We start from the raw sequence: 15,355 nt of genomic DNA, 5'->3' as shown, positions 1-15,355 counted from the left end.
GTGTTAGAAAGTGTTCTAGTTTCATTCTTTTACAAGTGGTTGACCAGATTTCCCAGCACCACTTGTTAAAGAGATTGTCTTTAATCTATTGTATATTTTTGCCTCCTTTGTCAAAGATAAGGTGTCCATATGTGTGTGGATTTATCTCTGGGCTTTCTATTTTGTTCCATTGATCTATATTTCTGTCTTTGTGCCAGTACCATACTGTCTTGATAACTGTGGCTTTGTAGTAGAGCCTGAAGTCAGGTAGGTTGATTCCTCCAGTTCCATTCTTCTTTCTCAAGATCGCTTTGGCTATTCGAGGTTTTTTGTATTTCCATACAAATTGTGAAATTATTTGTTCTAGCTCTGTGAAGAATACTGTTGGTAGCTTGATAGGGATTGCATTGAATCTATAAATTGCTTTGGGTAGTATACTCATTTTCACTATATTGATTCTTCCAATCCATGAACATGGTATATTTCTCCATCTATTAGTGTCCTCTTTGATTTCTTTCAGCAGTGTTTTATAGTTTTCTATATATAGGTCTTTAGTTTCTTTAGGTAGATATATTCCTAAGTATTTTATTCTTTCCGTTGCAATGGTGAATGGAATTGTTTCCTTAATTTCTCTTTCTGTTTTCTCATTATTAGTGTATAGGAATGCAAGGGATTTCTGTGTGTTGATTTTATATCCTGCAACTTTACTATAGTCATTGATTAGCTCTAGTAATTTTCTGGTGGAGTCTTTAGGGTTTTCTATGTAGAGGATCATGTCATCTGCAAATAGTGAGAATTTTACTTCTTCTTTTCCAATTTGGATTCCTTTTATTTCTTTTTCTGCTCTGATTGCTGTGGCCAAAACTTCCAAAACTATGTTGAATAGTAATGGTGAAAGTGGGCACCCTTGTCTTGTTCCTGACTTTAGAGGAAATGCTTTCAATTTTTCACCATTGAGGATAATGTTTGCTGTGGGTTTGTCATATATGGCTTTTATTATGTTGAGGTATGTTCCTTCTATTCCTGCTTTCTGGAGAGTTTTTATCATAAATGGGTGTTGAATTTTGTCAAAGGCTTTCTCTGCATCTATTGAGATAATCATATGGTTTTTATTTTTCAATTTGTTAATGTGGTGTATTACATTGATTGATTTGTGCATATTGAAGAATCCTTGCATCCCTGGGATAAAGCCCACTTGGTCATGGTGTATGATCTTTTTAATGTGTTGTTGGATTCTGATTGCTAGAATTTTGTTAAGGATTTTTGCATCTATGTTCATCAGTGATATTGGCCTGTAGTTTTCTTTTTTTGTGGGATCTTTGTCAGGTTCTGGTATTAGGGTGATGGTGGCCTCATAGAATGAGTTTGGAAGTTTACCTTCGTCTGCAATTTTCTGGAAGAGTTTGAGCAGGATAGGTGTTAGCTCTTCTCTAAATTTTTGGTAGAATTCAGCTGTGAAGCCATCTGGACCTGGGCTTTTGTTTGCTGGAAGATTTTTGATTACAGTTTCAATTTCCGTGCTTGTGATGGGTCTGTTAAGATTTTCTATTTCTTCCTGGTCGAGTTTTGGAAAGTTGTACTTTTCTAAGAATTTGTCCATTTCTTCCTCGTTGTCCATTTTATTGTCATATAATTGTTGATAGTAGTCTTTTATGATCCTTTGTATTTCTGTGTTGTCTGTTGTGATCTCTCCATTTTTGTTTCTAATTTTATAAATTTGATTTTTCTCCCTTTGTTTCTTGATGAGTCTGGCTAATGGTTTGTCAATTTTATTTATCTTTTCAAAGAACCAGCTTTTGGTTTTGTTGATTTTTGCTGTGGTCTCTTTTGTTTCTTTTGCATTTATTTCTGCTCTAATTTTTAAGATTTCTTTCCTTCTACTAACCCTGGGGTTCTTCATTTCTTCCTTTTCTAGTTAAAAGCATCAATTCTTCTGCTCTCAGCTTTCTTTATATTCCAACTCTCACATCCATACATGACTACTGGAAAAACCATAGCTTTGAGTAGATAGATGGACCTTTGTTGACAAAGTAATGTCTCTTTGTATATGTACATATACATATATATGTATGTATATATGTACATATATATATACATATATGGAGAAGGAAATGGCAACCCACTCCAGTGTTCTTGCCTGGAGAATCCCAGGGATGGAAGAGCCTGGTGGGCTGCTGTCTATGGGATCGCACAGAGTCGGACACGACTGATGCGACTTAGCAGCAGCAGCACATATATATATACATATACATATATGTGTATATGTACATATACATAGGTACATGTACATATATATAATATTAGTAGTGTAAAGTATGCCACAAAACAGATACAAAAATAAATATTTAAAAGATGAAGTAAAATACACAGAAATTCGAAAGATTTATTATTTGTTCCTGCACATCAAAGGTCTTCCTGGCACAAGACGCCTCGCTTTGGGACACAGGACTAGTGCTAGAGCTGATGTTCCTGTAATTTTTCACGGGGACGTGGTGCCTGGCATGTCCTGAGCCCTGGGAGCTCCAGGCAGGATGACCTCAGGAAGAAGATGGAGCAGAAACACCTTTGGTTTCCCTTTTCTCTGCTTGTTTTACCCTGAGACCCTTCCACCACAGATGCCTTAGGTCCTCACGCAGTCTGCTTCTCCTTCTCCTTTGGTAAAAGTTCTTCAGGAAGGAGGCTTCCCAGGTGACTCAGTAGGTAAAGGATCCACCGGCAATGCAGGAGACACAGGCAGATGCAAGTTCGATCCCTGGGTCAGGAAGATCCCCTGGAGGAGGGCATGGCAACCCACTCCAGTACGTTTGCCTGGAGAATCTCATGGACAGAGGAGCCTGGTGGGCTACAGTCCATGGGGTCACAAAGTATCAGACAGGATGGAAGCGACTGAGCGTGCACTTCTGGAAGGAGAAGGGAACATGTTTATTGAGGATCCACTATGTGTCAGGCCCTGTGCCTTCTGTGCATTAAATCATTTAATATTCAGGACTAGGGAAATGCAAGTGAGGCCAGTGCCTGGAGCCAAAGATTTAAAGGAGTACCGAAAGACTCAATAATCAAGATAAATCACATTTTCAGGCAATACTTTTTAAAAATCAAAACTAATACAAGAACATCTTCGATGAATAAAATACCACAATTTTAGTAATAACAGGCTCGATATTATTGATTTTTCCTTTCACCTCAGGCTCCAATATGGCTCAGCAAGGTGCGGTCACTGATTTTTGTCTTTGTTTTAAAATTTTGATATGTTGTTCATCATGGATATTTTTCATTAATTCTGAAATTTTAAAAGTTGTATTAAAGTATGACATATCCTGATTACCGAGATTTTTTTTGAGGTTCCCTTAAATTTTCCTGAAATGATCACTTGCTTTACTCCAGTTCAGACCTTAACAGTCTGTGGGGCAATACTTGTGGTGGTTCCCATCCTGCAGAGGAAGACACTAAATTTCAGATGGGTTGAGAAACTTGTCCCCAGTATGCACAGCTGATGAGTGAGAGATGGGATTTGAACCCAGGTCTGTGGGTCTCTAGATAGCTGGCTCTTGACCACATCTTTGGGCAGCCTGGTACACACTTGAAAACAGAGACTTGGAGATCTGATTTTCAAGTTCAATCTTCTGAATCCACAAGTGAGGAAAAGCACATACTTGCCCATAACCACATGGTGTGTCAGTCTACTGATTCCGAGTGCTCTTTCCAGAGGGCAGTGCCAAATGCAGAGGAATAGTGTTCATCATGGGGTGTGGAGGGTGCGGGTGGAGTTGGTGGCCTATGAGTGAGGGAGGCCCTTCCTCAGCCTTTGTCCCAAATCTACTGGGTCAACTGACTTCTCATGGTCTTGCTCCTGGGCTTAGGTGCCCCCTGCAAAGTGTTAGTGATAGGTGCTCAATTGTGACCTTTGTGACCAACTCTTTGTGACCCCATGGGGCAAGATCCCAAAGGGCAAGATCCCATGTACTGTGTAGCCCACCAGGCTCCTCTGTCCATGGAATTCTCCAAGCAAGAATACTGGAATGAGTGGCTATTCCCTTCTCCAGGGATCGAACCCAGGTCTCCTGCATTGCAAGCAGATTCTTTACCTTCTGAGCCACCAGGGAAGCCCCCTGCAAAGTCCCCAGCTTATCTCAGTGGACTAATCCATGGCTGACTTGCCAAGGGAACAGGCTGTGGTGCTGGGCTGAGCCACTAGAGGGCATATGGAGCACATACTTGGAGGAGCTCATCAAAGCCTGATGGAAACTGCGCTCAGGGCCTTGGATCCTGGAGGCCTTTGGGTTCTTCTTATCCATGCTGTTAAAAGACCAACTTCTGTCTTGTGCTTGCATTTCTCTAGTACCTTCCACAACATTTTCGACTGGAGCTTCCATTTCTTTATTTTTTTTAAAAAAATTATTTATTTATTTTTTAAATTGAAGGATAATTGCTTTACAGAATTGTGTTGGTTTCTGCCAAACATCAGCATGAATCAGCCATAGGTATACATATGTCACCTCTCTCTTGAACTGAGCTTCCATTTCTTGATTCTATTTTTGCCCTTTGGGATCACACAGAAAACACCCTTCTGTCCCAGCATTCATTCATTCAGTTCATGCTGAATGCCTACTCTCGGCCAGCCTTTGAGCTTTATGCTGGGGGCAAAGAGAGGAGCCATTGTATTTCCTACACTTTAAGACATCTGGATCAACAACCATGTCTGAATCTTGGAGTTTGGGAGGCAGGCCAGGTCCAGCCCTTGGGGAAGGAGGGAGAGTTGGGATGCTAGGGCCCTTGGCCCTGTCCATCTGTTCCAGGCTTCTCAAGAGGTCTCTGTTCTCTGTCTTTCAGCCTATGACTGTGACTTCTTTAACAAAGGTAAGCTCAGCCTTGAAAGCCGAGGCATTGCCATCTGTGCCCTGGTGCCACAGCATCAGCCATCCTGAGGCCCTGCTGGTCCTGAGTGATGTGGGGCAGGAAGATTCCATCATGCAGAGAGGGCCCTGACAGTGCAGGGCCCAGAGATGCCCTGGGACTCTGCCCAGCAGCTTCTGCTGCCTCTGTCAGAGCCCAGGGCAGGCTAGCTTCCCGGGTGTGCTCATGTGGCAGCTTCACCAGGAAATGGAAACCCCTTTTGCACCAGTGCTGCCCCATAGCCTTTATCATCTGGCTCATCAGGCCCATGGATTCTTGTCTTGGGTTTCCTGAAGCTTTGAGTTGGCAAAGGCAGGTGCAAACTGCTCTTCCTTTGTTGGGGGCAAAACCTGTGGTCCAGCGCAGTCTGTCAGATTTATCTTCAGTTTTAACCAAGGTCTCAGGGTAACAGGATATGCTCCAACTTCTCACTAACTAGGTCATGACTAAAGACTCCAGGGAGGTTAATGTCCAGTGTTAGAACCAATTAGTCAGTTTAATCACTGGGGTTGGATGGGATTGGAGGGCTGCCCAGGAATAGTTTTAAGCACTGATCTTTGTGTGGTGGGGCCAGGTTGGCCGAATTAAAAGCTCATCAAGTCCTTGATGCCATTCACCTTTGACTTCTGAGGTCCCCTCTGCCCCTGCTTCCAGGCACCATCCTGCCAGGAGCAAGTCTATATGGATACAAGCCCAAGGCTTTTCCCCTATTACCCACATGATCAGATTTTGGTTTGCGAAACGTCCCCCTGGAGGGTGAAATAGTGGGGGCCTGACTAGAGGGACAAGGATACCAGGTAGGGGGTCCATGACATGAGAGCTGAACCAGGTACAGCATGATTATTTACAATAGCTGCAGCAGCAGCTCAAGGGGCACCGGTTTCCTAGACAATCACAACAGCCCTGTAACCGACCTCACAGGCTTTGGTGTGCCCTGCCTTCCAGGGTCATCCTTCCAGTCACAGTCCCTGCTGTGACTGAAAATATTAGCCTCAGCGGGCTCCTGATAGCCCCTGACCTTTAACTCCTGGAGGCCTGAATCTGTGCTGGGAGGACTGCGGTCCCTTCACAGGCAGGGTCTGTCTGACACCAGGCAAGACATTTCAGCAAGACAGCTCCGAGCAGAGTTTTCTCCCTTCTGTGGCATTTTGGGTGGCAGTAACTGACAAAGGACAGGCTGCTTCTAGCATCCTCCACCCACCCACCCACCCACCCATCCATTCCTTGCTCGGCTGTGCTGCCAACATTTTCTCTGGTCCAGGCCCTTGCCGGGTGCTGGGGATGCAATGGTTAACGAGACCTGTCCCAGTGGAGCTCTGGAGCCAGCCCACCCCAACTCTCTAGAACCCACTGTGTCTTCTTCACTCCACATTCAGTTGGTGTTTGAAGCTGACCGCTGGTGGGAGTATTCACACCATGGAAATCAGCAAACATTACCAAATGGGGTTTTGTGTATTCATTTTTTGAGTGCTGACTGTTCACCATTTCCCAGCACAGCACTGCCTGTGTCCCGTCTGGTAGGGGAGACAGATGTGGTCTCCCCAGTTGAGACCCTCCTCGTAAGAGCTGTGATCAGCATGTACCATGCACCGATGCTGCTGGAGCACAGGGGAGGAAAGATGCTCACATGTGAGAGGAGAGGGTGCGGGGAGAGCTGCACCACAGAGGCGGCATTTGAGCTGGGCCCCAGAGATGGAGGAGGCGTTGGCCGCAGGCACAGACAGGGAGGACTGTGCTGAGTGGGTGGGGCGGCATGGGTGGAGACAGAAGGTGGAGCGCCTTAGGGTTCTTACAGGGAAGAGCGAGAGAAGTTTGGTGTGGCAGGGGCAGGGGTTGGGGCTTGAGGGGTCCCTGAATTCAGGCTGGGCTCTTGGACTCTATTCTGAGGGCAGAGGGGAGCTGTTGAGGAGTTGCAGCAGGGACTGGAAAGATGACTCTGGAAGGCAGGGCACACCAGAGCCTGTGAGGTTGGTTACAGGGCTGTTGTGATTGTCTGGGAAACCTGTGCCCCTGTCCCGCCTGTGCCGACAACCCCAGGAACCCAAGAGACCCAGAAGTGACACATGTTTGAAAGAAGTGGATAGATGCTAACGCTGAACCCAAGCCTTTCTGGCCTTTACTCTCCAGACCTCGGGTGGGCAGAGACTACACAGATGTCTTCTCCCAGGGGCAACTCTGAATAGCACAGCAGCTGGGATGGTAGAGTCTCAGGCAGGGGGACTGGCTGGTGGAGAGACGTTGCGGACCCAGATGCCCACCCCCACACCCCCACCCCTCTAGGGGTGGCCTGTTTCCAGGCTTCCCAAAAAGTGGTTCAGGGGCTATGAAGGGGGTCAGTTCCTCAGTGGCTGGCAACCTGGGCCTCCTGTCCCTTGCTTCTGGAAATCAAGGTCCCCAGGGCCTGGGGCAGAGGACGTGACCCAGTGGAGCTCTTGGGCTTCTCTTCTCCCCCATCTCAAGCAAGGCTGGGCAGGTAGGGATAGATAGGAGGTGAGCAGAGGCCCAGGGAAGCAGGACTTATGACTGGGCCCCCTTTCTCCAGCACTAGGGAAAGGCCCCTACCAGCTGGCTAGCTTGGCAGCCGGCGGTGCCTTGGTGGCCATGAAGGTGGCAGGCAGTGCCCTGGTCCTAGTGAGAGCAGAGGACGTGGCGCCGGGGGACATTGTGAACTTCCTGCTGACAGCTGCACTGTACAAGGCTAAGGCCCACGGTAAGGCCCACCCTCTGGCCCTTGGTGGAAGGAGGGGCAGATGCTGTGACCCTAAGCCAGCTCTGGTAGCTGGAGAAGTGTGGGATTCCAACAGGTGCCCATTTCCTAGTTGAGACAGGGTTCTGGGTCAGCCTCTCAGCCTCTTTCAAGAGACACTGTCCATCTTCTTCCTGAGAGATCAGGGAGGCCAAGGTCCAGATGAACCTGTGCACCCTGCCTCACACAACAGCTATGTTCCAGAAAAGCCAGGTGGCAATAATTACTACTTCCCCTCCCCTCCCCTCTGTCTCTCTCTTCCTCCTCCTCAGCCCCCTCTACTTTTAAGATTAGACGGACTTCAAATGCCAGAGGGGAGCTGGCTAATGTATTGACTGCAGCAGAACTTCTCCTGTGAATGGAGGAGCGGGTTCTTGATTTGCTCAGTTGTGGTTCGGAATTCTGGACTGGTGGGTTAACACAGACTGAAGCACATAGCCCATGTCCTGAGTCTCAGACTGTCAGCAGACTCGAAGGCTTAGCTGTAGTGGGCACCATCTTCTCTTCGGAGTGCAGTAGTGCCTGAGGGTTGGCAGGACCTTGCCTGGTGGGGAGTGACCCCCGGGTGGTATTTGTATTGGGTCCTGGGCCATCCAAAGCCTCAGTTCACCAGTGCTGGGAAGCCTTCTCTTCTGTGACCATTTCTGCATGTCCCAGCATGCAGTCACTGTGATCAGAGTTTCTTCCCCAAATCCTGTTGGTCCTATCTAGTCAGTATCTCCTAATCACAAGGATGGTTCACACAGCCAATCCCAGTGTGGACTGGCGTCTTGAACCAAGACACGGCTCAGAGAGTTCATTCTAGCCTGAGAATTTAAGTTCTCATGTTCTTAGGATCTGTGGTTTGTCTAGTTATGAGGATCGTCCTCCCCTCTCTTAATTTCTCTCCCCTCCTCCCTCCTTCCTCTTCCTCCTCTGCAGCTTCCCTTGCCTCCCTCCCTTTCACTGAACCCTGTTCCCATGCCAGGCACAGAGTTGGACACCAGGGAACCAGCAGTGTCAGAGACATCATCCCTGCCCACCAGAAGTCCACCGTCCCACCCAGCGGACACAAAGGCAGTTACAGTGCCTGGGGGAAGGTGGAGCCCCTAGCTCAGTCTTGGGGAGTCAAGAGAGGCTTCTTAGAATATGTTCCTCAAGGGGTTGGAAGGAGCCAGGGAGGAACCTGTAATCCAAGTGGGTCTTTATCCTGAGAGCAGTGGGGAGCCATGGAAGGGCTTTAAGGAGAGGAGGGACACCCCAGCACAGCTCGGGGTGATGTCCATGGTGGGGTGAGTCAGGGGTACAGGAGGAAGTGCCGGGAGGAATCCCATCACTGCATGAGGAAACGTGGGCATGAGGAGCCAGGGACTAGGCTATGGGAGGGCCAGAAGCACCTCCAGTGTCCCCCAAAGAGAACGCTTCCTCCCTAGACATGCCTGACCTTCAGATCTGTGTGGTCCTGCTTGAAGAATTAAGGGTGTCTTACAACCTTCCAGATGTAACGGGCCATCTGCTTAGTGGGAATTTTCTATTCCCCATTCAGTATTTTAGTCCAGTAAGTAAGGTCTAGTGGAGAGGGGGTGTTGATTTTCCAGTGGTTTTATGGCGTGTTAAGCAGAACCTAGAGTAGCCTGACCCTGGAGAATGTCACTGTGGATGGGATGCCCTGAGGCTGTGAAAGCCAGCCTCCATTTCGGTCAGACCTGGGTTTTCTGAGCAGCTGGGGGCAGGACCTAGTGAGGACCCCGCTTCCCCTCCCACCCCATCCTGTGCTCCTTCCCTGTGCTGAGCCCAGAGTACTGGATAGCAGAAGAGAATGTCCCTTCCAGGTAAGCTCTGGGGTGGCTACGTGGAGGAGGTGTCCTTTGAACTTAGCCTTGAAGAACGGGAAAGACTGTGATGGAAAGAAATGTCACCGATGTGAAAAGGTCACAAAGAGGAGGACTCAGCGGTCCTTTAGCCTAAGCCTCTCCCTGGCAGTCTTGACCCCGCATGGAATGTACTGAAGGGACACATTGCTACATCCCGGCAGCACGTCTCCCTGGAGTATCAATTTTCATTCAAGATTTTTAGAGGAGGTTATCTATTATTGATTCTATTATTTATTATTAATAATAGACTTATTATTAATACTATCTCACTATTCTGTAGTACCTACCATGTGCTGGGCACTGTTCTAAGTGTTTCACCTGTAATAACTCATTTAATCCTCACAACAGTCTTAGAAAGTAGTTGCTATCATTTAAATTACTTTCCCAGTTTACAGATGTGAGAACTGAGGCCCAGAGAGGTTAGGTAACTTACCCAAGGGCACTTGGAAGTGACAGCAGCCCACTTTTTGATAGGTTGCCTCCCAAACAGAGAAATTAAAAGAGAAATAAAATTTAGAATGTGAAAGTCACTTGATTAATTAAAGTAAAACTCAAGACTCTGCACAGTCAGTCCTCTGTATCCATGGTCCTACATCTAGGAATTAAAACCAACTGCAGGCAAAATTTCAGATGTGAAACCTACAGATCAGGATGGATGACTGCTAGGACATTAAACATCGCAGACTTGGGCATCTGCAGATTTTGGTGCTATTGGGGGTACTGAGGGATGACTGTACCTCAAGCTTTGGGTTTCAGCCTCTCCCCTGTTAGGAGGACTTAAGGACAAATGATTGAGAAACTTGGTTTAGGCCAACCCCAGTCTTCACAAAGGAGAAAGCCAAGACTCAGAGATGGGGAGTGACTTACCTGAGGTCACACAGCAAGGGACTTCACGCTCCACCCCTCTGGGATGCCCCATGCCCACTCCTGGATCCCATCCCTAGGGCTGACTGCACGGTGGTTAAGAGTCTGGACTCCAATCCTGCCTCCCTCATCCACCATCAGTGTGACTCTAGGCCTCGCTTCCCTCATCTGTAAAATGGGAATAACAGTGTCATCACCTTCTAAGCTATTATAAGAATTTGCTTCTTCTCTAAGTTTACACCCCTGCCCCTCCACATCTGCCACTTGAATGTCAGCTCCATGAAGACAGGGGTTTTGTCCTTTTGTTCTTTTTTGTGTTCCTGATGCCTAGAACAGTGGCTGGCACATGATGGGCCCTCAGTAATATTAGCTGCTGAATGAGTGAATTCACTGCCTCACAGGGCTCTCTTGGAATTTAGTACAAGCAGCGAGCAGAGGGCTTGCTTGCTTAGCATTGCGCCTGGCACGGAGTTAAGTCCTTGCTCAGTTGCAGTTGTTGTTGACATTAATAATGAGTTCTTCCTCCAGTTATCTCATGTCTTCTCACAGCTGCCCAGGGAGGTCTAACAGGAACTCCTGGGGCCACGAGGGGAGGGGTGGTGATGGGGGAGACGCACCAGGTCGGGTGCTGGGCTTTCACACGTTGTTCATCCTTCACAACCTGGAGGCGTTAATTCACTTGCCCACCACATGCCAGCCGTGGCAGGCAGGGACTCCAGACACCTGCTTGTGGATTTGGGTCCTGACCCTGCAGGGCCCTGTGTGTGTGTGTGTGTGTGTGTGCGTGCATGTTTGTGGGGGGGCGATCCACCCAGCAACAATGCACTCTCTCTAGAAATAGGCCCTGGTGGAGACAGGAGAGAGGACAGAGGGGCCCAGCTCTGGAGCAGTTTCCCCTCCATGAGCTGGACTCAAGTCCCCAGGTCCCCCAGCTCTGGCCCTCTGGGATTCTGTAAGGGGCAGGACCACGGAAACTGAAGCCTGGCAAATCAGCAAAGCCCAGCTCGTCCAGTACGTCCCACGGAACAGAACTCTGGGACGGCCGTTTCTGTCTGTCCTGCTCTCCACTGTTTTCTCAGCATCTAGAATAGCACCTGGCACATGGAGGGGCCTCAGACATGTTTGCAGGAGGGGGGAGGAGGGAGGGAAAGAGGGAGGAAGAAGGGAAGGCGGGAAGGGAAGAAAGGGAGGGAGGGGGTGTTTCGGTCACCTGCATAAGGCTCTGTAGTTGGGACTGTAACTCCCCCCGTCGCCACCCGCTCAGGCAGAGGTGGTGTGTGCAGAGGGGCGGCCAGCAGGCCGAGATGGGTGGGCCGAGGGGAGGTGGCTCAGGCTTGGAGGAGCAGGGCCCAGTCCTGGGTCGCTGAGACTGCAGATGGAGCCTGGGTGTCTGCCCCGCCCCCGCCCATCTGGATCCCTCTCTGCCGACTTTACCCCCATGGCTCTTTGCAGACCCAGATGTGGTGTCCCTGGAGGCAGCGGACAGACCCAACTTCTTCCTACACGTCACAGCCAACGGGTCTCTGGAGCTGGCTAAGTGGCAGGCCGACGATGCCTTCCGCCACCATGCCTCCTTCTCTCTGCACCGGGGGACGTGGCGGGCGGGCCTGGTGGCCCTGGAGTCCCTGGCGGAGCCCGGGGCCTTCCTTTACGTGTCGGGCCCAGTGCTGGCCCTGCGGCCGTACGAGCACACGGAGGCCTTCCGCTGGGGCACGCTATTCCGCCTTCTGGGTAGGTGTCTACCCTGCCTCACTCTCCCTGCCCTCTCCCCACCTCACTCTTCCCATTGCCCCTGAGAGACGAGACCTTCACTCTCCTGCTGCAGGGAGGCCACACGGTGCCACCCCTGAGACGGGAGAGGACCTGGCCTCCATGTTGGTGGCCCAGGGAGCCTTAGGCAGTGCGGCTTGGTGCCCAGCCAGTCTCCCGGGTCTGCCTACTCCTGCAGGCCATTTACATGGTCTAAAAATAGGGCGGCCTTTGTGGAAGCAAGGAGGAAAGTGATCATCCTGGCCACAGCTTGTGTAGCCTGCTGGCTCAGGTTTCCTGCTGATGGGGGCACATGCCTGCCCTGTGAGCTCAAAGACTGCCCACTGGGGCACAGACGAGGAGCCCGCAGACCCCGTGTCCCCGCTGAGAGGCCCGGACCCTGGGTGGTGATGGGGCAGCTTCGTGCCCTTTCTAGCCGAGACCAATGGCTTCCAAGGCTTTGCCATACCCCTGCCAGGTGGGTCTGCCCCAAAAGTAGTTGCTCTCTGCCTACACCCTGGAGACAGTGATTATAATGTCCTCACTGCCCCGGGCTGGCCTGTCTGTCTTGTATGTGGACGTGTATGTTTGCGCTCGTGTGGGCACCAGTGCTGTATGAATGGATCCATTTACACGCACATGTGTGTAAAAGCGCCCCCAGTCAGCCTTTCCTTTACCATCCCCTGCCCCTCCCAGCCCAGGGCGAGGCCAGCTCACTCTTACACTCAGTGGTCACCTGTCAAGTCCACCAGGGACCCCACCCAGCATGGATTCATCACCAGCTGTGATGCCAGGACTGTGTCCCTTGCTGGAAGTCACCAGTGCAGAGTGAAAAAAGCCCAGGCTATGAAACCAGACAGCCTTGGGTTTGAATCCTGACCCCTGTCCTTGGCACTTGGAAGAGCCCCAGAACCCCTCTCCCTGTTTCTTCTCCCTGGGACATTTGCCTCAGAAGGTTGTTGTGAGGATTGACTGTCTCCTGGGCTTTGCTCTGGGCCTGGCTCACAGCAGGTGTTCCTCAGATGTAAATTCCCAGTTCTGGTCTCAAGGATCTTAGAAAAGCAGGCTTCTTTACAGTCAGCAGCAGTGTTGGAGACTGAGGAGTCAGAATGGGGCTGCTCCCTCCAGCCTGCTGGGGAGCTTGCCCACACCTCCCAGCTCAGGCCACAGTTTCAGAGACTGGTCACTTGTGCCAATGTGGTCTGGGGTCTTGGTGGCTCAGACAGTGGAGAATCTGCCTGCAGTGCAAGAGACCTGGGTTCAATCCCTGGGTCAGGAAGATCCCCTGGAGAAGGGAATGGCAACCCACTCCAGTATTCTTGCCTGAAGAATCCCATGGACAGAGAAGTCTGTTGGGCTACAGTCCATGGAGTCTCAAAGAGTTGGACACGACTGAGTGACTAACACACCACCTCAAAACCCTCCATGGTCTCCAGACTTTCCATGAAGATCCTTCATTTGTCAAGGCACTAGCTCAAGGCCTTTTTAAAGGAAATTACTTCTGGGAAAGTCTAATATTCCCAGCATCTTCTGTGATTAGTTTCTTCATCTTTAAAATAGTGCTACCCATGAGGATGAGTGAGTAAATACCTGTGAAATGTTGAGTGTTGTGCTTGCTGTTAAGAGTTGGCTGTTGTTATCATTAGCCACCAAGGTCAGAGGGGGCAATTCTGGCCACCAGGGCCTCAGAGGGGCAGGTGACAGGGCAGCCTCATGGAAAGGTCAGGGGTCCCAGCCTCTTTGGCCACCTCTCAAAGTCCAGCCCCAACTGCCTGCTCCATAGCCCCACTGCTGAGACTTCAGCCCCCACAAAACCAAGGTCCCAGGGTCCCAACCCAAGGATCCCCCAGACACTGATCTCAACTCTCAAGAATACAGTTTCTCCTTAGGTTGGCTTTTCATTTTATTTTAAAATTTCATTTCAGTCTTCACTTTTTTTTCATGAGTCCATTCATCTCTTCCATGGAGCAGGATGGGCATGGGCTGAGCTGGGATGACCTCTGTGCTCGGGCACCTGGTCAGGAGCTGGTGCCTGGTGTCACTCAGTCTCAGGGCCCTGGGTTTGGTTGCCTTTCCAGATGCCAAGCCCTCAGGGGCTGCCTACCCCACTTGTGAGTGGCACTATGATGCCTGTGCCAGCCCCTGCTTCCAAACCTGCCGGGACCCATGGGCAGCCGGCTGCCGGGATGTGCCCAGGTGAGGGGTCATGGGAGCCAAGGTGCTTACACCAGTGTCTGACATTCATCTGTGTGAATGGGTTTGTATGCCATCTGCAAGTTTAGGCATGAGCTTGTACTGACGTGTGTGTGTTCACATGTACTTATACATATATATATGTTTTGTTTACTGGGTATGGGGATGCATGTGAACCAGGGTGAACCTGACTGATATGGGCATATGTGAATATGGATTTGTGCATGTGGGCATATAGCTGAGCCCTGTGCGTGTTCATGTGGGTGTAAAGGGTGGCTGTGGGCGCACAGATGTACAGAGCTGTGTGTATGTGCTTGTATATGAGCTGCAAGTATATGGGTGTTGGTGTAGCTGGGTGTGTGTTCATAAGAGTGTGTACACTGATGTTTTGGTAGACGGTGGACATATAAGTGTCTGTGTGAATGTTTTTGAGTCCTGCAGGTGTGGAGAAGAAACATGAAAATGTGCCTAAATGTACACATATGTGAGTGTGGGCACCAGGTGTGCATAACCAGCCCTTGTGCTCCAGACTATTAACTAGCGCCCTGCTCTGTCCTCAGGGTGGAGGGCTGTGTGCCCGCGTGTGCCACCCCCAAGGTCCTGGATGAAGTCACACAGAGATGCGTCCACTTGGAGGACTGTGAGTGGCCTGGACTTCTCACCCCTCCTCCAGTGTCCTCTAAATCCCCCGGTCTCACTGACCAGTCATGCTCAGCAGAGCCCCCTGGTCCCTGGAGAAGCAGAGTCAGCAGAGGGGCCTCTGGAAGGTGATATCCTCTAGAGCGGGCAGGGACTCATCCAGTCCATTACCTGGCTTTTTATAGAGAGAAAATATGAGGCCCATGTGGGGAAGAGGCTGGCTTGGGGTCCTGTGCTGAGAATGTGGCCAGATTCAGACGTGAGGTCACTGGGCTCTGGACTCAGTGTTTGAGGTGTGGGGCAGGGACCTGCTGATGTCTTGAGTCATCTGACACCACGTAACAGAGGCCCTGGGTGGGTCAGCAGCTGCCTATCCCCCTCACCGAGGATGCTAGCCCAGGAGCCCCACGTCACAGCCCTGTCCAGTGATGACCCCTGG

At 50.0% G+C, this 15,355-nt stretch overlaps 1 protein-coding gene across 1 annotated transcript in view; it reads left to right on the top strand.

The window, feature by feature from the left end:
* OTOG (otogelin) overlaps positions 1-15,355 on the top strand; it is a 90,202-nt gene that overhangs the window by 42,806 nt on the left and 32,041 nt on the right. Inside the window, exons 31-35 of the mRNA XM_070803223.1 lie at positions 4,810-4,836; positions 7,415-7,582; positions 11,788-12,066; positions 14,163-14,280; positions 14,838-14,917. Of these exons, the coding sequence (XP_070659324.1) occupies positions 4,810-4,836; positions 7,415-7,582; positions 11,788-12,066; positions 14,163-14,280; positions 14,838-14,917 (672 nt within the window). The remainder of the gene's footprint in view (positions 1-4,809; positions 4,837-7,414; positions 7,583-11,787; positions 12,067-14,162; positions 14,281-14,837; positions 14,918-15,355) is intronic.

The sequence above is a fragment of the Bos indicus genome, chromosome 15, assembly GCF_029378745.1.
Source record: "Bos indicus isolate NIAB-ARS_2022 breed Sahiwal x Tharparkar chromosome 15, NIAB-ARS_B.indTharparkar_mat_pri_1.0, whole genome shotgun sequence".
Lineage (NCBI taxonomy): Eukaryota > Metazoa > Chordata > Mammalia > Artiodactyla > Bovidae > Bos > Bos indicus.
The sequence above is the reverse complement of the archived record's forward strand: the minus strand, read 5'-3'. Positions and strand labels throughout refer to the sequence as shown.